The sequence below is a fragment of the Telmatherina bonti genome (assembly GCF_933228915.1).
Source record: "Telmatherina bonti genome assembly, chromosome: 9".
NCBI lineage: Eukaryota > Metazoa > Chordata > Actinopteri > Atheriniformes > Telmatherinidae > Telmatherina > Telmatherina bonti.
In genome coordinates, this window is record NC_136627.1 from 24,471,171 (window position 1) to 24,496,680 (window position 25,510).

A 25,510-nucleotide genomic window follows, 5' to 3' on the forward strand; every position below is an offset into this window, starting at 1 on the left:
AACTAAAGAAAGTTATAGAGAAATGAAAAATGTGATTATGCATCTCTCCTTCCTGACTGCTAGTAGCAGTAAATAAAGTGAAAATGTCCCCTGACACTCCTTAGAATTCATGTGGAGACTGTTGTACCACCTCTACAGAGGGCATAAAGGCAGCATCTCCAGGGGTGTGACTGCTGAGGCTGCTGTCAGAATCCCAGAAAACCTGAACCTCATGTCTGAACACTCAAACTAACTTAAACTGCAACAGGCAAAGAATCCTCTTCACTCTCTCCAAAGCCAAGCATGCTCGCACGGATAGTGGGTTAAGAAGGTGATAACTTTTCTCACAATTCACTCATATATGTAGCACATAAGTGAACATCTGGATGTCAAAACAAGGGAAGGGCAGCATAATGGTGGTCTTAACACTAAAAAGTAGTAGGATTTTCTTGGTTCAAGAAAGGGTTCTTTGACTAAAATATAGCTGTCATTGAATTGTATATTAATATTAAATTGTATATATTTCATATAAACACTGCAAAGTGGCAGAAACTTCAGATGTATGTTTATCCTCTTAGAGGTGGAGTATGTAAGATTTTCAATATTTTCTAAATAAATTAACTAATAAAATAACTACAATCATAATTAGATTGTTTTTTTAAACATGTAGGTTCCAGTCTGTCCATATTTGATGTGTTATTAAATTACAAGTTTAAATAATGACAAAAACCTTCTTAAATGTTTGCCTACCAGTAAATAAAGAGTGCTTTTTGTCATTTGTCATCAATTAAACTTGTAATTTAATAACGCATCAAATATGGACAAACTGGAACCTACATGTTTAAAAAAACAATCTAATTATGATTGTAGTTATTTTTTTAGTTTATTTATTTTGAAAATATTGAAAATCTTACATACTCCACCTTTAAAGTGTAGTTTAAGTATTTTTAGGTACTGAAATGACACTACCAGTCAAAAGTGAAGACACACTTTTCCAACAAACTTAATGGGAAAGTGTGTCCAAACTTTTGACTTGTAGTGTAGGTATAGGTATTATAAAGTACTTTATGTAAGTAAAATCACTGAATAAAACCCCTTCCACTGGTGCTGTACAGCTGTGTTGGCTCTCAGCCTTCACCTCGGGGCTTTTTTAGATGAAATTATGACATTAATGAAGTACATGGTAGACTGCCAGTACAAATATTTGCCATAATAACTTTATGCAGCGTAGAAGGAGACACACACCAACACACACTTATAGGGTTTCTTTTGAACTGACAAAACAATTCTGAGGCAACCTCTTGAAAAATCACAAAATGCGACTCTCTAAAGCATCTGGCTGGTTTGTAGTAAATAAACAAGGGTGTGTAGTGTTGCTACAGGGTGGCAATAGGAGGCAGAATAGGGTCATTGATAATGTCCATTCAACTGGGTGATAACATTCGATTTGGGAGGGCACTCTGGGTAAAACGTTTGTAGCCTGTAGGAACACTGCAGTGCACTTCCACATGAGTTAACAATGTGCAGATTGCTTGTTTAAGAACTTACTTTTACTATGATAAGACCTGGGATATTTTATCATAGGTGGGAGGATGAGGAGCTCTGGAGAGCCGAGTGTTTACATCAGGTGCAATCCCATTGCACAAGCAACCTTAGATACACATTTGATAGTTTAGACTCCTAAGAGCTAGGGCCAGTTGTTATGTTGGAGGATAATTATGTGTTGCGTCATGAGTACAAGCACTCACATGAAACTGAAACTTAGATGTATTATCAACATTGCTTCCAAGCATTTAAGTGACAAATGAACATTGTACTTCTAAAATCTGCCTTTATATTAGGTATTTCATTTCTTTTAAAATGTAAATGTTTCTGTTGTATTCATTGCATCAGAGTTAGCTTTTGGCTGATTTACATCTACACAATAAAAACATTCAAATACAATATATGGTTAAAAATAAAAACCACAGTTAAAAGAATAAAAACTGATAAAAGCTTTCTAATCAGGTATGTTGTATCTTTGAGGCAGCCTCAGCCCTGTCTTCACATTTCACTGCCATCTGAAACTGTGTTTAACAAGGACAAGTTTTCAATGTCAACCCCTGGCAGTGCATGTAATAAAGCATTCAGTATCAAGACAGAGCTGGTTGAGGAAAAGCACAGAAAGTGACCAGCATGGCTCTTTATCATCATGGAAGTCTGCAGATAAATATAAACAACAAATTGGTTTACTCTGTGCTGTCCACTGGAGCACAGGGAGTTAGAGATACACAAGCAGCTACAGCAAATTCTCATTACTGATGGCTTATAGAGGATGAAAATTCTGCATTTCTGTCCGGCGGTGTCAGAAAAAGGGTTCAGCTTGCTCTCAGCTGATGTCATGACTTTCAACTAGCAGCTAAAAAAGAGCTTTGACAGACACTTTCAATTTATATTTCAGACAAATGACAGTCCATCTAAGGGAAGAACTTACAAGTCAAGAACATTATATATAAAACATACAGTGTGACAAGACGTTATTGGCAATACGTAAGGCGTTCCAAGAAAGACAAGAGAGGGGTGTGCTCTACATTAGTTTTTAAAATCATAATCATGAGATAAAGTAATTTTCTCGTCATATCAAGATAATGAGGAATGTTTTCTTGTGATAACGAGATAAATTATCAAGAGATATTTTCTCAAGATAAGATAATTAAAGGGAGCTGAAAAGTAAGTGGTTTAAACCTGCTTTAAACCTGCTTTTATTTATCAAAATAGAACCAATGACAGCTGGGGGTTGACTAAAGTCATGGTGTAAAGGTGAAATTCTGTAAATAAGTGATTGCTAAAACTTGACAGTGAGTCACTTGCAGTTTTAGACTTTGTCAGGTTTGAAAATCTATAAAGAACATTATATATTATTAGATATTCTGACAGATAACTTGATTTTATTTACTCTTGTGACAGCTGTCACCCGGGCCAGTCTGGGCTGTGATACAAACCAGTTTGGTCTAAAATGGATCTCCCCCAGCAACAAATATCAAAACAAAAGTAGCTCGGAAAAATGTTTCTGACTTGGAGGTCATTGAGGGCAAACACTTCCCTCCTCATTTCTACCGTACTTTTCACCGCTAACTTATTTCACCTAATCTCATCATATTTCACAGGTGTAGTCCAGTTTTTCACCTTTCAATACTATCCAAACCTTTCTGCTGACTCTCACTTTTCCCCATTTTTAAAATCTCTTCCTTTTTAAGCTCTGAGTTAATTCATAGGTTTGGTATAGGGAGGATATTACAGTGTGAGCAGTACAGTAGGAGGAGTGCCATCTGCAGCTCTGGCACTCTACATTCTCACCACTCTGCTCTGGCTACCCCTCCAATGGCAGACGTACATGCACAGAGGGAGGAAAAACACCAACCAAACCTCCCCCATCCCCCTTGTAACCCTTACATGGCACCTCTCATCTATCTCCTCCCTTCTCCTACAGCAAAGTCCTCCTACTCCCAGCCGCTTATACAATCCATATTTTCCCCAATTTTAACCCATTTCCTCCCTCATCGCTCTTCTTCTACCTTTATCTCATGCACTCCACCACATCCCCTGGTGACTGAGCTGGCAGAAGATGAAAGGGAGGAGTTTTCTCCTCTCTTCTGTAAGCAGGCATTGACTGTTTTTCTAGCAGTGTGTCAGAGTGGACGGATGAAAACTCCCCATCTACAGTGTAATACATCACTGACGTCATTCGAAAGCACACACACACACACACACCACCACTGACAGCACCCTTCTGTTTTTTCTGTCTGGTTAAAAAAAATGAAAATAAAATTAAACAAGATAAAATAACATATAAAATGGATTGTGATTCTATGTAGATAGAAATAGTTGGCATTTCATAATCTCCAGGACTGGTTATCTAAATACTCAAGGTCAGGTCTACTGTTCTAATCCTGTGATTACTTACTTTCCTATTTTTTATGTCACCAACTAATGGCTATTATGAAATTAAAACTAAATGTTAGGGCTAGAATCAATGTACCTGATTCGGTTTAGAGGTGCAAAACTATATGGTTAGTGTTAGAAAAGCAGAATGTCAGCTCAACACAGGTTAGTAGGCTCTGTCTGTGGATCATCTCACACAACACAACACAATTTAAATTAAAATTATAGTTAACGTGACCTATCAAATGGTAAGTTTGCATCCAGTAAAAATTAATTTCTTTTTGTCGCCTGTAATATTTCAGCTAAATCATCATGTTAGTTGGCCTGTTAGGTATATAAAAAGTAAAACTCTCAGTGTCATAGTATGGGTGCTTTAGTGACTTTTTCATGTTTAAAAGAAACAATTAAAATCAATTACCTAAGGTAACTGGGTCTTATAACTTTCTCAGTGCTGGATGTGGTCATTTTCAACATATGCAATTTCTTTTTTCACAATAAATGAAATGAAATGTGGATTTCACTGATAATAAATGCTCAAGGCAGGATAAGATTCTATAGCTTCAACATCCCAGCAAGCTTCTGAAAACACTAGTTTGATCATCTTGTTAAGATAAATTTCCAGTGCCAAAGTAACTTCTACATATTAAAGCAAATACAATTTTATCTTGCTTGCCTATATATATATATATATATATATATATATATATATATATATATATATATATATATATATATATATATATATATATATATATATATATATATATATATACGTATAAACAGTTTATATTTCTTTCTTTCCTTTAACTTTTCTTTTTACATAACAATCATGCAGAGACTGCTGGAGCATCAATAAGTAAAGCAAAGCGACTGTGAGTGGACAAGGTGTCTGGTGTTATGAAACAAACAGTTTAACTTGTCCCCCCTGCTGCGTCTCTCCCAAGCCTGTGACTTATGACTCATTCACAGATTGAATCAGTCGGGAGGTACAAAGGCAGGTTTCAGGCAGAGAACAGAACAAGCAGGAATAATGAAAAGTCAGAATGATTGCTCTCACAACATGATCACACCATCCTGCTACCTTTTTTATTTTATGTGCACTCTCTAATGTATATCTGAACCAATTACAACTTACGACAGCATCTAAATTATATGCTGTTGAAAGCACTCCTTCATGACCAATACCAATGGAAAGAGCAAACAAGCTGCAGCCACATCTGTTTGTTCTGTGTGTGCATGACTGGGTGCTTGTGATGGATGGATGGATGGATGGATGGATGGATGGATGGATGGATGGATGGATGGATGGATGGATGGATGGATCAGGCGCTCTAGCAGGCAATCTCCCTCTGGTCAACATGTTGCACCACTGTGAACTGCAGCAGTCAGAGACAGTGGTGGTGTAACCCAATTAGATACAGCCCTGCAGGGATACACCAACTCTGGTTCTCCTTAACAAGGCCAGCAAATAGGTCATTTATCTTCTGTCTTCATTCTGTCTGACAGAATCAGATGATACTGTTGCCACTAATACATATTTCTCTGAAAACACATTCATGTCTCCACGTACTGTGAAACACTTTCACTTGTAATATTGTTCTCAAAAATACATTCAGTCTCTCATCTCTCTTTTGCTCTATTTTCTCTTCTTATCATACAACTTATCAATAGGTGATTTAAAAAAAGTACAATTTTAAAGAAATCAGCAGAGAGGACTAATTAATGCAGATCCCTTTACACACTGAGCTGCAGGTTGCAATAATACATATAACAAATCAATCAAATTCTCCAGCGTGCATACAGAGGGCGAGTGGGCCCAGTATATTAAGAGTGCAAAAAAAGGAAAAAGCTACTTTAAATTAGGGATCATTGTCAAGAAAAAGATGTCAGCAACCTGCTCATGTTTTAATTGGCCTCCTGGTCTCACAAGACAGTGATCAGTACACTAGACCACATAGCATCACAACTTGGAATTATGAATTGTAACATACCAATGTACATGTAGGCTTTTGTTTTATGTAGATGTATATTTATAACCTAAAGTATATATTTAGCAAGATCAAAAGCTTACTAAATTGTAATTCTAAAAATCTGCAAATGAGATCAATCAGAAAAAAGTAATGGTCATTGTTGCCTGTCGTCTCTTCCAAGAAAATTGGCAGCCAGACCAAATCCTTTACCCCTCATCTCTTCCCCAAGACCAAATCAATAATGAGAAATGTTTGCATGTTGTCATGTAGCAGGACATCATAAGTGAATAATGTAATTATGCTGTGACATGTGGCGGTTAAATGTCATCGTATGGCTGAATGTTGAATGCCTACATGATTACCTAAGCTCCGTATAGACAAAGGCAAATGAGTCGTGCTACAATGAGCCTTTATTGAAAAGCTGCTAGTTTAGTCCTGTGGTAGCTGTTAAACATGAGATCAGGTTGCAGCAGAAACAATGCCTAAACGGACAGCTGTATTCATATGGTAACAACGTCATCAGTAAATGGCCTTTGGTAAATTGTGGCCAAAGCCCATAATTGCTGACTATGAAAAAACAAAAGAGCAACTCTTCCTCAGGGAACTGTGAATACCAGTCCTGGATTGGATCTGGCTGTTGGAACAGCTGGTTGACAACAACAAAAAGATGAATATTAAAGTCAGGCAGCTGTGCACAGACACCTGAGTACAAGATGAATGCACATTTGAGAGTTTAATAATGAAAAACCATCTGTATTTAACAACAAAGATGTGTAAACAAGAGATATGGTCAGGAGAGTTTATTCTGATAGGAGTGCATATGTGATGCTCACCAAGAGAACAGAACAGGTCTAAAAGCTTGACCCTCACAGTTGGTTCATCTGTTTTGTGCTGAAAAATACATTTTGCTGACCAGGTATGTTCCACTTGCCCCTTAACAAGGAGAATCACTGTAAACCAATACAAAGCTGCTCTGAATGATCACCTTTATGCTATGATGACACATTTCTATACTCTGATGGGAGTGGCCACGGTCCTGGCATGAAAATGCCCAGAACATATAGCAAAAGGCATCACTAAATGGTTTAAAGCTGAAAGTAACGAACGGAAGTCATATAAGTCCTATGTTTCAGCCCTTTAAGACACCAGATCTCAGCCTTGATGGACACATATAGAAGAATTTACAGCGATATTACAAACTAAACACCAAATAATTGAAAATCAGTTCAGCCGACTGAAATAAATGGTGTTTTATATGTTATTCACTGATGAATGACACACAAAGTCAGCAAGAGGAGCATGCCCTCATCACAACAAAGTCAAAAGATAAGGAAAGACATTCACATCGCTTCGCAATGTCTGCACTGAGACACTGCTTAAACAAAATCAGAAATAACAGCAGTGGGTATGGTAAGACTTGAAGAACAAAACAAAGCCACACACACTCGCTCGCTGCATGCCTCGAGCAAGATGCTGTTTCTCAAGCCTGTGAATGCAGAAACAAACAAACACACTTACATGGATGAACACCAGCAAATACACTCTCACACAACTGCTGACATGCAATCAGCCTCACACGTGATGTGAGACTGGTACTGGTTTGGTTGTTACCCTCCTGTAATACGCCAGATTCAGGGAGAGCTAGCCAATGAAACGGCTGCACCTCACTCATGACCATAGTGACCACTGCCTGCCCATCAGAACTCTGGGTAAGCAGATGGAGCCTTACATCAAGGGCTACAAACAACGTTGTACCCAGCATTTAATGGGAATTAATGGGATTTATAAAACCTTCTGTTAAAAAATCATTTAAATTACTTTATTAGTTATAGTTACATGTCCTTTCCCTCTTAAATAAGTTTCTTCTTTATTTTTCTGAAACATCACTTACTGAATAGCAATAACCTCATAAAAACTTGGCCAATGCAAGACTTTAAAGTTTTATTTTCAGTCAATATATTTAGAGCGTTAGCTCTTTTCTTTATTACTCTGTTTTCATATGTCTTTGTGTTAGATTAGGAGAATAAATAGAAGTATTACAACAAAGATATGATGATGTAGGACATTATCAAAATAAAAATAGCTTTGATAATGTCCCATGCACTACATTTCTCGATGCTGCACTTTTCTTCATTCCTTAATGAATCTTTGTCTTAGTCACAGTTTATGATTAAACAGATATTTGAAATAATGTGCTGAAGGTTTCCAAATACCATGACAAATCCTGAGAGGCTTCAGATATATCAATATTTTTAAGCATGTACAAATCTTTATGTTTTTTAAGTTCCCAAGTAATAAATAGTTTGTATTTCTACAGTTTATTCTGAATGAAGTTGCCTTGTGCAAGACAGTGAACCTCACATTGCCTGATTTGTTTTGGCATGTGAATGTGAGTGTGTGTATGAGAGAGAAAAAGCTTATTTTCCTTTTGGACTGAGATGGGAGACATTTTCTGTTTTTAAATCAAGGTACAAGACATGACCAGAGGTACAATATTGGTCTTAATAAGGTACAAACTGCGAAGGTACAATGAGTACCCTCTATTAAGGGCACAACAGAAATACTTTTGTAGGTTGCAGCCTAATGACAAGCCTTTGTACTCTTAAAGGTACATGTACACATTTCTCTGAGAGTGCATGCAGCTGTATTTGGACAACATGTTCCTTTATTACCATGCTGGCACTGTAGATATCTTCCCACTAGTGTAAAGAGTGTATCAAATGTGTATTAACCCACAGCTTAAAATAGCTCCTAAAATGCACGGTTTGCTCCTGTACCAAAAACTACATTGTTCAGCAGGTTTTTAAAATAATTACTTAACCTCTTTAAAAGGCACCTATTAGTTTCATTTCCACTTTTTGTCTTTATTACTTCATTATCCTGCCTCTTCCTGTAAGGGGTTCTTTATTTTAACATGGGCACATCATTCAGTGCACCATACCATTGTCATTTACTTCTCATTTATACTTGGTGATGTTAAGTTACAAGTGTAGCCACAGTTGCCGTGGGCACATTGATGGACACAGCGATGCCAGCCCTTAGGCAAGGCAGGTGAAGTCTTTTACCCAGGAGGATTACTGCAGGACCTTCCAGTCATTGGACAACCTGCTCCACCTCCTGACCCACTGCTGCCCTGGCAGGATATCTCTTTTTAGTTCAAGCACACTATCTCAACATTGTTGTATGAACCCTCCACAGTACAAACTGCAGAGAAAACTTCAGCTGTCACAAAAAAACACAAAAGTACAGTATAATAATTTGTAAAATGCAATTGTGATCAATTTAAATAGTCATTTCCCTACATTTTTCATTTTATGTAAACTGCACGACTTTCAGTAATATATGCAAGTAACTGTACAAACAGTACAGTTACCAGGAGTACTGTTATTAAACTGTGTGTGGGCTGTGACTGAAGGATTAAAGAATTTAATGTGGTAAGCTGACATCATTCAACACTAAGTTGTCAGTGCAGCCCAAAACTCAAGACCTTTTATTACAATACTTCTTTCCTAAACCATACAATGAAATTACATATAATTATCAGTTACTCCCTAACTTAATGCATGATTCATGGTTATGTAAATCATTAATTATGTATACATATACATGTACATACAGACCAGAAGTAACATCATAGACCTTCCCAGTAAACTGAAAGACAAAGCTCAGATAAAACACATAGCAGGTTCACTGTTTTTTTTTTTTTATCATTAACTATTTGCACTGATGTTATTATTAAAAAGTAACTTTTCTGTGTATATCAGCTAATTTTGTGAAATAACCATATTAAGTCGTGAAAAAAAATGGTAATTGAATGATTATCTGTTAAGTGTGAAGTAATGCAGTTTGCATGAGTTTTAACATTTCAGATCCAGCAAAGCTCATAGAGTTCTGCAGTCTGTGTGTGTAAGATCTGCTAATTAATCTGGACTTGAGCTGAAAAGCCAATTCCTTGCAAAGTCTGACACAATTTTGGCTCATTTTATAAAATAAACCAACAGCACTTTTGAATACATACAGTAATTTATTCATATTGTTTAAATTTATTGCCAGGTGGATAAAAGTGCATGTTGTTGATTGATATTTGCTTTACTTTTGTATCTTGTTTATTATTTTCTTTAATTTACAGATGACTGTTATGTCTGTGAATTTGCCGAGTACATACGTACTGAAAAATCACACCCGTGTATTTGGGTGATCAAATCACAAGTGCGACAGTACTGAATACAAGTGGTAACACAGATAGATTTGAGATGCTCCAGAGAACATTTATGCACATTTGTTTTCCTAACAGCCAACATGAGTGAGTAAAAAAATAATCTTGAAAGTCAGTATGAAGAGTGCCTGCATTCAAAAGACAGCCTTGATGCCAGGGAATCCCAGCAATGGGCCACACAAACCAACCCAATTACCTGGTATTCAAAGCAGCCTGACGTCAACCTCTTATTCCAGGAATTAGTGAATGATTGCAAAACATAACTGATTTAAATATATTCATCAACAAAAAAGGAGTGTTTAATTGGGGTTTTGTGCTCATGCATGCCTGAATGAGTAGTGATGGGAGGACATGAATAATATTAACAGGAGAAAATCTGTTTGTCATGGTAAATATGGACCTTGGTCACATAGTAGCAATCCACTTCTCCTTCTCTTACCCCCTCTTTTATTCCTCTCAAAATGACATCCTTTCTTTCTGTTTATCCTTTCTGTCTGTCTTATTTCCACCATCAGTTGATTCATCCTGGCTTTTTACTTCCTTACACTCATTTTTACTTCCTTGTTTTTTCTCTCTTCCCTCACTCCCTCCCCCATCTTTCCTTCATACCACAGTGGCGTCCCCACAGGCTGCAGACAGGCCCTGAATGCTGCACAGAAGCAGCAACCACCAATGCATCATGGCAACCAAACTGAATGGTGCTTGGCGCAGACATGACACATAACATCGCCACACTCATGGCCCAAAATGTCAACATTCACATAGGTTATGATGTCCCATAAATAACCTGATGCCACTGCTCTAGTGTGCACCATTATTCACAACCATGGTCAGGCCCTTCTGGGTGCCAGTATTCAACAGAACCTGCTGTTAACACTGCAGGCTTTAGTTATAGGCTTTACATCAAAGTTTGGCAATACCTCTTGCTTCCTTTTTATATAATTGTTTTCTAAATTCACTTTAAAAAAACAAAACAAAACAACAACAACAAAGCAACCTTATTTTAGTAATTCTACACCATGTTATCTCAAGCACAGAGATTTCTTTTTGGTCTTGACCATAAAAACCCTGAAGTATGACTGAAAAGTAAACAGTTGATAGTAAAAGATATTCATGATTTGAACTCTAATCAGTTCATTGGGGTTATTTTTGTCACACCCAATATTGATAAATGTCATTTTACATTTCTACAGTGATGGACGGAAACAGAACAACAGATTTCCCTGGGAAACCTGTTGTTCTGTTTAAAACACAACCTTTTATTCCCTGTCCTCAGACTCCTACGAAAAAACGGATATCTCCGATATACATAATGAAAACAAAGCTTATACAGCCTAATGTTTGTTTACCCCCCCAACACATACACACACTTACACACACACACACACACACACACACACACACACACACACACACACACACACACACACACACACACACAAATAACTGTAAAGCCTGTGTATTAGTATTACAAGACCTGCTCATTTTTACACAGTGGCATTACTCACTTATATCTGAAAATGGCATTTTTTGGCTAAATGATTCACTGGTGGTCCAATAATTTCTTATTTCCACTAAGATCAGCACAATTTGTCCTCCTTGAATATAAACATACGGCATTCTTGCGCTCCCACAGCAGCAGGATTATTTACCATGCCTCTGCACAACAGAAAGCATGCACCTGCAGAAATAACTACAGCCCAGTAGCTTGAGTGAACCCTCTGAACCGGAACGAACAATGGTGTCAGCAGCACCTCGCGGCTCCCGAAACTGGAGCGTTTGGTGGGTGTACCTGCACCGCTCACCTGTCAGGCTGTCGTAGCACTCGATCTCGGTGCTCTCCACAGCTCTCCGCTGTTCCTCGGTCAGCTTGGCCGCAGCTTGATTGAGCAGGTTAACCTCGGAACCCGTCGTCCCATCGACAACATGCACACCTTTGAGCTGCAGCAGCGCCCGGTGGTATTTGCCAATCGCCTCCCGAAATTTCTTCTCTTTGTAGCAGCGATGACCCTCCACCTTGAAGTCGATGGCTTTCTGGATCTTCACCTCCATCTCCATCTCACCTGAACCGGCACGATACCCACCTCCGTCCCCTCCGGCAGCTGCTGCAAGGCTCCGGCCGCCGGTCTCCGGGTAGCTTTTTAGACTTTTTATGGGGTGTTGTTTGGCTTCCATGTCTCTCAGTGAAGGCGGCTGGAGCGGTCCATGATGATCAGACACGAATGTGTGTTTTGTTGGGGAGGACCGTAGCAGCGTGCTGTGCATAAAGGATGCGGGACAGGACGCAGATTCGACTGGGCAGGCGGCGCCACCGGAGACACGACAAGCCTCAAAAAACAGCCGAGAAAAAAGGCTCCAGGCGCCTCTGTTTGTTGTTTCTGCTTCAAGAGGGAAAGTAGAAACTTCCGGTTCTTAAAAACAAATATGATGCATAAGAGGAGCTGGTGGAAACATCCTGAATTAACCAGCTTTAAATCTTCCTGCTCCTCGCCGTTCTGGTCCTCTCACGGAAGGATGCTCGTGTGGATGGTTGCAACCTCAGTGACACACGCAGCTTCAGAACCACAGACAGCGCACAACCCCTGCCGCGTAGCATTGTGGGAAATAAGAGAAGTCGTGAGGCGTTGCTGCAGATGATTTTTTTTTTTGTCTGTCAAAACAAGCAAAACCGAAAGGAATAAAATAGTGAGGAACATGTTGCTTATTGTTAACATGTGAGGGACATAATACCAATAATTACTGTCTATCGATATTTATTACAGCCTTCTCTATTTTTTTTTTTATTAGTCCATAAAGCAAAGGTGGGATTTTTGACCAGTTCAGTTATTAGCTTTTCAGGTTCCTATTGTGTCAAATAATTAATTGATGGCCCACGAAAAAACTGCGGATCACTTTCCTTCCTTTGTTTAGAAGTAGATAGGTCTCGCAATTACAACAAAATGAAATAGAAAATAAATAAATAGGCTATAAATATGAATTCCGGGATAAAAAAAAGAAAAAGAAAAAAGCAGATGATAATTTACGTTTAAAGTTAAACCTCTTTAGCTCATGCCGCCAGTATAAACATTACTGTAGCCAAAAAGAAGCACCTGATGGCTTCAGATGATAAGATTTTCAGGAGATGGAAATGGAGTGCAGGAGCCTGCAGGGAACATGATGACAAGGAGGAGGAGAGCGACCTCAAGGGGAAATAATGTCAGTTGCACCTATTTTGATGTTTTGTAACACAGGTTTATGGAGCCCACAAGTAGCCATATCCCTGCACAGATCACACAAAATGAAAAATCTAATTTCCTGTCATTTTACTGATCATCATCCCCCTCAGAGAAGTGACGAATGCGTGTTTTTAACAACAACAGGCTCATGGGCACAAGGGGAGAAGGACACACTTGCATTACAGACCAAGATCAAAACTGAAAGAGACACAAAAGAACCTTTAACCAAACTATGGTGATTCTGGACCAGTTTTTATAATTAATTAATCATTAGTAGTAGTTAATTGATTATAAAAAAAACAAAAAAACATTTTATATATTTAAACTTAAACCCTATGAAAGCAGAAATGTAACACTATATTTAAAAATAAAGCAGAAATGCGGTGTTACATTTCTGCTTTTTTGGTCTACTTCTGTTTGCTTTATACATGGTAAGAAGCAACTACACCTTCTTTCAGGGATAAGGTGTTTGTAGACCAGCTTCAGCATAAATACTTAATCTGTGTGATCATCATAGGATTCTGGCATACTCTTCTTTACAAAGATCTACTTTTACAAGGCTGCTCATACCTGCTGAAGATCAAATAATTAAGGGATTATCAGTACCTGCTGCTCCTATAGTTTTTGTTTTTTTTTCCACTTAAGTCTTTATTAATTTTTTTAGAAATAAAATATAAACATATACAGAAGGCAAACCAGTGCCCCTTCGATGCATATATTTACATTGTGTAAAATAACACAACATTAAAAGAAGGACAAACACACAAAGTGAGAGCAACAAAAACAAAAAAAAAAAAGGAAAGACAGCAACCAGTATTCGAATGTACAGGTATATACTGCTCCTATAGTTTTTAATTAGAAATATTAACTGTACTTGGCATTTCACACTGTTTACTGAATCTTGACTTAAATTTGATTTGATAAATAACAAAATGACATACCATGTTTAATACTTTTTTTTTTACCTCATTAAAAACACAGAAGGTATAATTATAATCATATTATGCTACCTTATTTTGATCAAATTTCTTTCTCAAGTTATTATTCTTTGCTTAATAGTAGTGTTTAAAATCCTTTTGTGTATTTCTTTCTTTTTTTGTTTGTTTTTGTCCACAAATTACAACCTTGTATGACACCTTGGGTTCCCTCGATTTTTCTGTACCCCAAGACTATTTACTCATCTTTGTATTGATTATTGTGAGTGATAAACCGGCAGAGATAAACCAGTCTTACATAAGATCAACTCAGCACTGGAGCATAATTGACTCCAGTGCTGAGTGAAAAACAAGCGTTAAGTTTCACATTTGCTGGTTCATGGATCAGGCTTATGTGGTATATCAGGATGATAAATCACGTAAAAGTCCGGACATCAGACATGCGTTAATGCTAAAAATCCTCACTGAACTTTAAATAAATGTTTAACTGAATTTTTCAAAATGTTCCTCCTTGATCATCCAACTTTACTTCATTACAATGGGATCATAAAACATTATCTAAACATAAATTGTTCAAAATCATTAGTTTGAAAAAAGGAATATTGCTTCTTTTTAAATGTCTTTAATTATCTAAAGTTTTTTTCACCCCTCGGGAGTTCAAATTGCCTTTTAAATGAATGTTTGAGGTACTTTAGCTCAAAATACATATAACATGGGCATTATAGCATGGGAAAAAAACAATCAAACTCATATTTAAGTGAATTCTGTCATATTTTAAATCTTATGTGGAAATAATTATTCAAAATTCCTTGAATTTGAGGTGGTCAGACTTCTTTTGACAATTCAGAAAATTTAATTTCATCAAAAGTTTTGATTAAAAACATTAATGAGATGCAGGTACATTTGCAAAGCATGCTGACATAGCCATAAATACATGTGTTTGATTTTTTTAGTGGATGTATAACTTTTAATGACAGTAGTAACTTTTATTATATGGCTGTTAAGAATTTCTTGCTGTAGTAGATAGCACCTTCTCATGAAAGATAATTACCATAATACTCCCACCAATCAGTTGTGAAGAAATAATGTGCTGCTACAAATCCTCTATGAATAAAGAGGATGTTTAAAAAGTGGACAGGTTAACGAGCAACTTAATAAAAGGTTACTGTTACTGGTAACATTTACAGATCATGAAGAGTTTCAGCTGATGCCACTGAAATGGGCAGTAATATTTCCTTTGAAGACCAAAAAAATAAAACAGCTCAGACATTGGGGCACATTTCCTGATTTAATTGTTCTTCAGGTAAATTTTGTTGAACATCTTTTCAATATGTTAAACATTGTTTTAATAGTTTATGGCATCTTTTGCTCTTTTTGCGTTTGCTTTGTTGTCGTAACGCAATAAAAAAACTTTAAAAAATATTTACAGTGTGAAAAGCTCTGGTAATAATGAACCCATATGTGGGCTGGGCGAAGTAACAAGTGGAGCTAAAGTACAGTGGCCCCCAACACCAGGCTTGATGGCACATCTGAGGTTCTCTACTTGGATATTACAATGTCCACATAGAAAATAAGCATCAGAACAGATCATGTTCTTCTGTTCTGAAGGATATCCAGACTAACAAATCTATACAGTGCATTTCAAAATAAAATTCTATTGATGAGGTTTTCAAGTTGGAGATTATAGAAAACACTGTACTGTAGTAGAGAAGGTGAAAGTGAAAATGTTCGATAAGGTTGAACTTCATCACCATGTTCCTATTTTTGTCACAGGTCAAGATCAGTAGGAGGACAAACACTTTCTACAGCTCAGCTGTATTCAGTAAACAGGAATCTGAGAAAAGGAAGTTTAGGCAGCAGAAATCTTATATGAATAGTTAGCAGTAAAAAGTAAAACCACCATCATGGCAAGTCATCTCATGCTCATAACTTAAGCTTACAAATTTACTCAAATACATACTTCTAAAATACAGTAAATGGCAGATATGACTGAGACATGATAAATAGCCTACTAGTAGCACAACAAGTCTTCATAATTAAAATTTGGACACTAAACAAATTACTAAAATGGCAGAGTGACTTATGTGTTTAAAAAAAAAAGGGAAAAAAATAGCTTTAAGATTCCCTAAAACTGTATTTTAACTTTCCATAAACTGAGGGGAAGAAAACAAACAAAAACTCAGTAAATAATCATTTGCAGTCTTGCATATAGCAAGATAAATGCAAAAAGGTGCCGATACAAACCCTATAAAGAATGTCTAGAAAGAGTTTACTTTTTACAGAGTGTCTTAGGTTTTCTTATTGCCCAGTCGCTTAAAAACGCTGACAGCCTTGACGTCCATTTTGGCCCCCCCCGAGTCTCCTCCTCCTGCTGCTGCTGCTGCCCCCCCGGCCCCAGTGCTGCTGCTGACCTTGGAGCTTGCTATGGTGGATCTCTCCTGTACTCTGGGTTTAGTGCTGGTGACCCTGTTGTCCTGTGTATCAGCAGGCGTTGAAGACACAGCAGCATTTGTGGCAGGGAGCTTGCCCAGTCTCTGAAGAACACTAATCTTAACAGGCGGGACACCATTCTGGGAAGAGGTAGAGGAGCATGATGGAGAATCGGATGGAGGTAGTTTAAATTTGCCTCCCAGACGTCGCAGGGTCATTGGTGCCGCTTTTGTAGCCAGCCTTCTCTTCTGGGATGGACGGGATTTCTTGAGGACACCAGCATACTGGAGGACAGAGCCTTCTCCATCACTATCATCATCTTCATTCAAGTTTACAGTTGTATTTTCGGTCTTTGGTGTGTCTTCGCTTTCATCACCTCCATCAAGGCGACTGAACACACCAGTGGGCTGCAAAAGAATGAACACATTATAAACTCAGAACTCAGCTTTATTATAAGGCAGTGACTTTTAAGATGTGCTGACAGGCCTCACCTTGCTGTTACTTGTTGTCTCAACCTTCGATTCAGCTCCAAGTCTTTCAAAAACAGAGGTACGCTTCAAACCTTTTAAAGAAAAACAAGAAACAAAGTTTTATTTCCAACACAAAGTTGTTAGCTAGACTCTGATGGCTTTGGTTCCTATTTATCTTTTCCATTAGCAATATCAAATAATCAGCGACAATTGCAACACACCCAATCTCAAAAACCTAAAACAGTGTTACAAAAAGACTGTTTTAATGCATTCTTAATACCAGTATGCACATCAGGCTTGTAACCCACAAATAAGGAATTTAACATAATTTCTGCTATTTATCCCAAATCCCTGTAAAGTATTTAGTGTAAGGTGGTTATAATATTTGATTTAGGCAGTACAAAGTCCAACTTTTTCTCCAGCTGTTTTCGCAGAAGGATTTTTTTTTAATATTCATAAAAGTCTTTATCCTGTTTTGCAAATCAGGACTCTTTCTACCACAAGCATGATGGTTCATAACCTCAAAGTTAATCTTCATGTGGTCTTTTCACTTGTATTTGCAAGAAAACTTGACACTGATACCATAGGTTGTCCGTGTTTCCCCAAAGTCTTTTAGTGTATAAAAACAGAGAGATCAAAACCAAAGCATCCAAAAACCAGCTGTATGATGGGATTAGTTTGCTTTGTTCTCCAGTTCCATATAATTAACCACATGGAGTTTTTGTTGGGATGCTTAATGTGGTTGTAAACAATTATTTTACATGGCATCATACTCACATTACTTCAGCAAATACTGAATTCTACTTTTTGAGCATGTTCTGTCAGCACTGTGAAAAAAGACCACAATGCTGACATTGCATCTTTAGTTAAAAAACCCCCCAGTGTTACCTACTTATCAAACCAGTACTGATATTGTAAAAAAACTAAACTAACATCTACCAATATCAGTATAATGCTTATTAATTGTGCTACTTTTTGATGTAGAGTAACTGCATTTTTAATAACCTTTTAATGAATTTGTCCATGCTAAATCTTCACTAACAGTAGATAACTTTTTTGAGGCCATATTGTTGTGTATACTCAGGGTTAAAAAAAATTCTGAGTTACAGTATTTGAGACTGTAAGTGAGACTATTTTTTATAGACTGGGTACTCCTGTGACTTATACTATAGTTAGGTTGCAACTTATATATGTCTTTTTCTCTTCATTATGCGTTTTTTTGACTGATATAGAGTTTTTTTCAAAATATGTAAAGACAGACATAAGAGGGCGTTCTAGGTTTATGGCAAATATATGTTGTTCCTCTACCACTGAACAACTTAAACAATACAACCAAAAATAGTAATAAAGCAGCAAAAATGAAAGCTTAGAGGGAGTGAGAAACTTCTGAGGGACTGGCAAAAAGCAGAGGTTACTCTTGCTGAATAAGCAGATTTTATTACGGGGTGAAAGCAAGATGGCCAGAACAATGTGCTGGTTTGTCAACAATGCAGTTACATCTTGACGCTCTGGTAGTTCCTGAAGAAATTAAAACAAAAAACTTTGCAGGTCGATCTTTTTAATAAATAGGACTTATAATACAGAGAGACTTATACAAATGTGGACAAAATTGTTGGTAGCCTTCGGTCAATGAAAGAAAATCTGACAATGGTCACAGAAATAACTTAAATCTGACAAAAATCATTATAAAGAAAATTCTATAAAAATTTAACCATTGAAAGTCAGACATTGTTTGCGTATGTTTTTTTTTTTCTCTTCATGTTCCATTTTTTGACTGATAGGTATTAAACTTTGGAGCAATCTGTAGTCTGGAAAATATAGTCAGTTTTCAGTTAAATATGTTATCTACCTTTGTCATTTATCTGGGATTCGTGCTTAACTTCAAAACTTATTTACTACCCATTAATAAGAAAAGTACAATTTTTAATTATTTATTTTTTTTATGCCGTCATAAGGTTTATTGTTTACATTGAAAAGAAATTTAAAACCAAGAGCCAGTCACTAAGTCAAATGTTACAATTACCTTCACACATTACGATAAAAATGTTCTGTATAGACTCAATAAGTTAGAAACTAACTGCTAATTTACGTTGAATCACAGGAGATCAGGATGTAAAGACAGACAATATCTTACAATGTCAGAAAATAAAAATAATAAATAGGATAAAAAGGACATTTTAACAGGAGAAGTGATTTTAGGTGGATTAGAGGAGGAGTTAGTAAACACAGTAAACTGAATTACTAAGTGAAGCAAGGTTAAGCAAGCTTTGATTATCAGCACCATGGCAGATGCTCCAATTTAGCCAGAGGGCATTTTCATGAAAACTTAAGCATTGATTAGTTCTGGTGAGTAGTAGTGTTAGTTCAGAGCTTTGCTGGCGAGACCACTGGGTCAGGCCTACCTTTTTTGGCCTGCTGGGCAAGGATTCGGCGTGTACGAGGCGTGGTGCCTTTGGGCATGTTGATGATGTACTTGCCTTCCATTTCTGCCGTCACACGTCGGCGCTTCGTTGCTGGCAAACCATTTCCCTCATCTGCAGGCTGACTTACAACTGACAAAGTGGGGGACACACAAGGAATGAACAGACGCATAAGAGGGCAACAAATAAAGGACCAATGAGGTGACACTTTTTATACTATTCATTACCTGCTTTGTTATTCTTGTTTGCTTGTGTGTTGGATACTGTAACGGACAGGCGGTTGTCAGTCCGGCGAACTGGAGTGGCTGGTGGGGATTCATGGCTCAAGGCATTCGCAATCATGCGAGTAGCAGCTGAGAAAAAGTAACACGTCAATTTTCAACACCTGGGATTAGGATAGTTTCATTTAAAGTATTAAGTAAAGCTTATGCTTGAAGACCCATAACAGCTAGGATCCAGCTTTCTTAAGGCAAAGACAACTTTGTCACTTGAAATAACAGCCTACATCTCTTTTTCTGTTTTATGAAGATGTGAAAAAGGTTTTAAAAAAACAAATAGATGACAAAACTGGTCTTGCAAGATGCAAAGAAAATACACATAATAGAGACACAAAAATTTGGACCAAAAAAAGGCCATCTGCAAGCAGGTTAGCTATGTAAGCAAACTTTCAAACAAACATGCATTAGGCTTTTTTTAAGAGTTGAAATGTGAAATAAAAATAGAAAAGTGTGTTGGGTGACTCTCCTAATGTTCACTAAGTTGGCAAAATTGTAAATATTGTTACTTATGAATATATTAGAAAACAGCCTTTAAATGGATGTCAATTGTGGTGGACACAATGCTGATGCAATGGATAAATTCAAACACAGCTGGTAATTTATCTGTATAATGTTTTTTTTTGTTATTTACTTACGTGTATTGGCAGTTCTTCTAAGCTCTGCTTGAAGGCTGGTCTGTCCAGAAGAAATTGCCTCAGTTGCCATTTTGCACATGTCCTGATAAAGGACAATCACAGAAAAAATTAAGAAATATGAAAATTAGCACCCGACAAGAAGACACTGACTGGGAGGTAGTACTTTCAACAGGTCTGATACAGCTCTGACGTAGGGCTGGGCGATATGACCATATACCATTTGGACGATAATAAATGTCTACCGTTTCATATGAGGCTCTATTGTTTACACCACGATAAGGTGCTTTGCTGCCATATCTTATGTCAAGATGTGCTTTATGGCATGCACGCTGCAATATAAAAACAAACATGGAGAAAGACTGTAGCAGACGTGTTTCAGAGCAGGATAATTCACTAAAAGGTGACTTGCCAACCAAAACTGATGAGCTTGTTCATAAAAGAGGGGAAATTTCTGCTGCATGGATGCAGTTTGGATATAAAAAGACCGACGTGGAACCGACAACAAGATTAGTTCACAATCCCAACCATGGACTCCGACACAGTTACCGGTAACTCATTTTAGCACCTGCTAAAGAATCAAGATAAAGAATACAGGATACAAAATAGAGTCAACGAGCAAAAGCTGCAAAAGCAAGTGGTGGCGAAAGCGCTCATCATAAACTCCAGACGCAAACGCTGCAACAGGTTTTTCCCCGTGAAATGTTATACGGCCATAGTTCCCAAAGATGGAAGGAAATCACTGCTGCTGTTGCCAAGCACATCTGACAAATAACAGATTACTGACACAAAATTACACAAACAATTTTATATCATTATGTATATTGTTATGGGGATAAAAAATGAGCTATATCGAGACATGAGATTTTGGTCACATCGCCCAGCCCTACTCTGACGTATGGACAAAAAAAAAAAAAAATCCCAATGTTTCAGTCCAGCTGATTAACCAAGCACACTGACTTGAACATTGGGGAAAAATTAAATATCCTTTTATTTGAGTTCAAAGTGTTTATTTAAAACTTGTGAGGTGCTGATAGTTCCTCCCAATTCCTATAATACAGCTATAACTCATATGCCCCTATCAAAATGCCTTTTTGTAAGTTATTTTCAACATTTTAACTTTGAAACATAAAGTCTGGCCTCACCTGTCTGTAGACTTGCTTGGCATGTTTAAGAATGGCAATGATGTCACCAATAACTGTAATGCCAAGGTCCATCATTATGTCTTTACTTAGGTCCATCAGCATGTTCTTCTGAATTCTTCAGTAGCATAAAGTTACAGAGAAAAAATGTGAGGGAGATGACAAATGCATGAAATGTGTAATATGAGGTTTATAAAGAAAAAGGTTTACGTTACCTGTGGTCAACAAAGGAAACTGCATAAGTGACGGCAAGACCAGCTGGGATCCCCGCATCTTTAAAAAACTGAATCCACTCTGAAGTGGCTGAAGGTAATGAAAAGGATCTTTTTAAAAATATTAACCCAAAAAAGAATGTAAGGACATTAAAATATAATCAGACTGGAAGGAAATTTGTAAATAAGCCCTTAATACTGTTTGCTTAATTAAGGACTGACAGTCAAGAAGACCAAAGTGTTCAGTTCCAGATTATACAAAGGCAAAGAACATAAAACTGACAGAGAAATGGTTGGATAAATTATATTTTTCCTGTACTTATGGCAAAATGAAAGCCATTAAAGTTAAATCTCCAAAGTACAAATCTACAATAGACTGAGACTGTCACTAATACTGTAGTCTGCAGGAGAGGAACTTGACGCCATACTCCAGTGGAAGATGTAAACTTGGGTGGACAGCAGTGTGCTGCTGAGGTCTAACACGTGCTGACCACAGGCAGCTGGAGGTTATTTATACCACCAATTATGAAACGTCTTGTGACTTGTATTACACATACAAAATAAAAGAGGCACAACAGCTGCCACCACAAAGCTCTGTCTAACATGTCCTCACTGTTAATGGTGAACTCAGCCACACTGACACGGTGGCTAAATTCTCATTTGACACTCAGCTATCTGAACAAGTTACATCCAGTAATGACAGACCAGTCGGCACTATGAAAACTCTTTCATGGCTATAAACCTAGAATGAAGGCATTTTGCGAAACTAGCATTAAAATCTGATATCATGGATATTTTTGAGTGGGAACCGGTAGCTTAAAACTAGGACGTAACCATTTTGACACCAATTAAACATGCCAATCAATCCGTGTATAATTCTGAACTGTTTGTTTGTAATTAAATAGAAATATGCATTTTCAATGAACGCATATAAGCCCAACATATAAACCGGTTTCTTTTAGCATTTTCCTGGCGTTAGCTTTAGCCCTTAATAGAATGAGCTGGCAGTCCTTTTAGATACCTACTACAAACAGCAAACAATTAAACTATTAAGATAATATTTATAATTCATGTGGCAATATTTTCTCACAGAAATTTATAAAAATTTTAAATTGTGGGCAAGAGTTATGGTCGACCGGCTGGGCCTTTATGTTCTCACCTGTTGTCACTGACGCCATGTTTACGACAAATGTATGGTGACGTAAGACGCACACAGAACACTTCCGCCTCCCCCTGAACGCAACATCCGGCAGAGACAGCAAGAGGGTTCAAATTTTACTTTAGATGCCTTTAGATGGCGACAAAGACTGTGAATCGACCAAAGCAGTTGGGTTACGACACATTTTACTTAGATAGCTTGCTGAAGAAAAGTCCGGAGGAAAGTTTGATGATCAGATGAGTTTGAGTCGTTTGGCCACAGTCGTAGGTAGCTCTATATTTGGATGAGTATATGTGAGTAGTGTATTCAGCATAAGGGGTACAGCTTGTGCACCAGAGAGTTTATGACATGCTGTGGAGTAATGTATGTGATTATAACCACAAATCTGATGTAGTCAGGATGAATAGCCCACTGCAGAATTAATCGGCATGATAACAAAGCTTCAGTCAGACGAGTGAAACAAGGACACAGTTTGGTCTTTGACCCAAAACAATGCTGGCTGTGGAAGGATGGGGATGCTAGGCTTGTAAAGCATGTAGCATGAAGAGTCAAGAGACAAGAAATCGTAAAGAAAATTATATTTATTGGAACAAAGGGCACTGACTGCCACAGCAGGGTAGACCGATAACCTACATAAAATAGCCCAAAATAACCAAGTTAACCCAAAAAGACTATGCAAAACAATAATAAAGCCCTGGCAAAGAACAAGAGAACCCAAAGCTCCTGTTGTAATTAGTTCATTATAATCAGATGTGTACCGAACAGGAACGAAAGAGTGCAGGTAACACAAAGTGGTGGATTCGACAAAATAAAAAAGGAATAACAACTTGAACCAGAGAATAAAGAACCGACTAAAAGGAATAACAAGAGAAGACACTAAAAGAAAAGTAAAGAGCATTATACTGATATTGGTAGATGTTAGTTTAGTTTTTTTTACAATATCAGTACTGGTTTGATAAGTAGGTAACACTGGGGGGTGTTTTAACTAAAGAAGCAATGTCAGCATTGTGGTCTTTTTTCACAGTGCTGACAGAAAAGTGCCAAAGAATCATGACAGTGTGTTTGTTTTACAGCTTTCTAGCTGCAGAAAAGAATAATTCAAAGCAATTATAAAGTCAAATTTTACTTAAGGAAGGAAGGGATGGTCAGATTTCTGAGCACTTATCTGGTAAAAGAACTTCTGGTTTAGTTTTATACTGCTACCTGACTTGCTTTGCATTATTTAAAAAAGTGTGTATATGACATTTCAATTTTTTTTTAGAACTCTTGTAAAACACAAAAAAACTTTAAATTGAAGTTAAATGTAAAAGCACAATCACTTTCAGGTCCTTACTTTCTGCAGCCTCAAGTCAAGCAACAAATTAGGTGAATTAATTTTGTTTAAACACATTCAAAAAGTCAAACATAAGAGTTGTCCAAAGAGCTAACTGATGGATTAATCAACTCACATTTATCTGGTAATATGATCTTTATTTGTGTAATTCTTCACAAACTGAAAATAGGTGGCATTTGGTCAAACCATCATGAAGGAGACAGCTCACCCTGCTTTTATAGTCTAAAAACTGAAAATAAAAACTTAATATTGTAAACATCTTAAGATAACAAAAAACCAGAGGCTGAAATATGGCCACAGAAAATCAGAGTGAAATGGTTGCAAAAATGTGGTACATTTTGGTCCTCTTCAAGAGTAGAAACAAGGGTATTAACAAGGTACACATTACTTTACAGTAATGTGTAATAAACGTAATGCAGAGGCCCTTCATAACCATGCTATGCATTTTCCAGGCACCTAAATGATATTTTAACTCTTAGTTTCTTTTGGCATTTCACTTATATAATTCATACTCTTCTCATCTATCATATTTTCATACAATCTCAGAATGACTTAATGCTCACCAAAAAACACAGAACACATATCAATTTGTACAAAAAAAAAAAAAAAGAAGAGAAAAATTAAACAATAGAAGAGAGTCTAGGAAAAGCTTCCTCAAATGAGAAAACTGGTCTTGCAAGCATCATCAGTTAATGAAAAAAATACTTATTTTCACATATTTTTTTTCATGAAGATTGTCTCAAAATAAATCTTACTTTGAATATTTTGGATAATATTTTAATACTGTAACAAAAGTTGAGAAGTAAAGCAATACATCATCACACTTGAAATATAGTAGCAGTCAGTCTGATTACTGGATGATTTGCTACATTATGTTCATCCAAGAGGATTTTAAGTATTGCATTTAATTACTGGGATAATATGAAACCAGAGCACATGGGAATTGTGGAAAAAAATAGAAACACAGCAACATTCACCTCATGATAGAAAAATAGGGAAACTCTTGTTCAGGTAATGCTATCATAGCCGTTGTACAGTACAGGTAGATGCAGGCTATTTCCTCTCCTATAACTGGTAGCTCTATATTTCTCTTTTCTCTCTTCATTTAACCATTTCTAGTTCATTTGATAGCTGTTTGTGAACTTGCAGATATTTAGAGTAAATTTAAACCATTGCCAAGAAAGAATCAGATTGTGGT

At 37.0% G+C, this 25,510-nt stretch overlaps 2 protein-coding genes across 2 annotated transcripts in view; both read right to left on the reverse strand.

Moving 5' to 3' along the window:
• The window catches only part of ttc9b (tetratricopeptide repeat domain 9B), a gene marked incomplete at its 5' end in the record, with an annotated part of 29,197 nt that extends 16,846 nt beyond the window's left edge, over positions 1-12,351 (reverse strand). The window contains one exon of the mRNA XM_079246925.1: positions 11,892-12,351. Coding sequence (XP_079103051.1) covers positions 11,892-12,351 — 460 coding nt within the window. The remainder of the gene's footprint in view (positions 1-11,891) is intronic.
• Positions 12,352-15,029: 2,678 nt separating this feature from the next.
• Positions 15,030-22,998, reverse strand: cUnh19orf47 (chromosome Un C19orf47 homolog; the record flags this gene model as incomplete). The annotated part of the gene is made up of 8 exons (XM_079245968.1): positions 15,030-17,073; positions 17,158-17,228; positions 19,539-19,688; positions 19,784-19,909; positions 20,470-20,551; positions 21,612-21,726; positions 21,824-21,911; positions 22,980-22,998. The coding sequence occupies 8 exons, from the start codon at positions 22,996-22,998 to the stop codon at positions 16,525-16,527; spliced, it is 1,200 nt and encodes a 399-aa protein (XP_079102094.1). The 3' UTR covers positions 15,030-16,524.
• Positions 22,999-25,510: the final 2,512 nt, after the last annotated feature.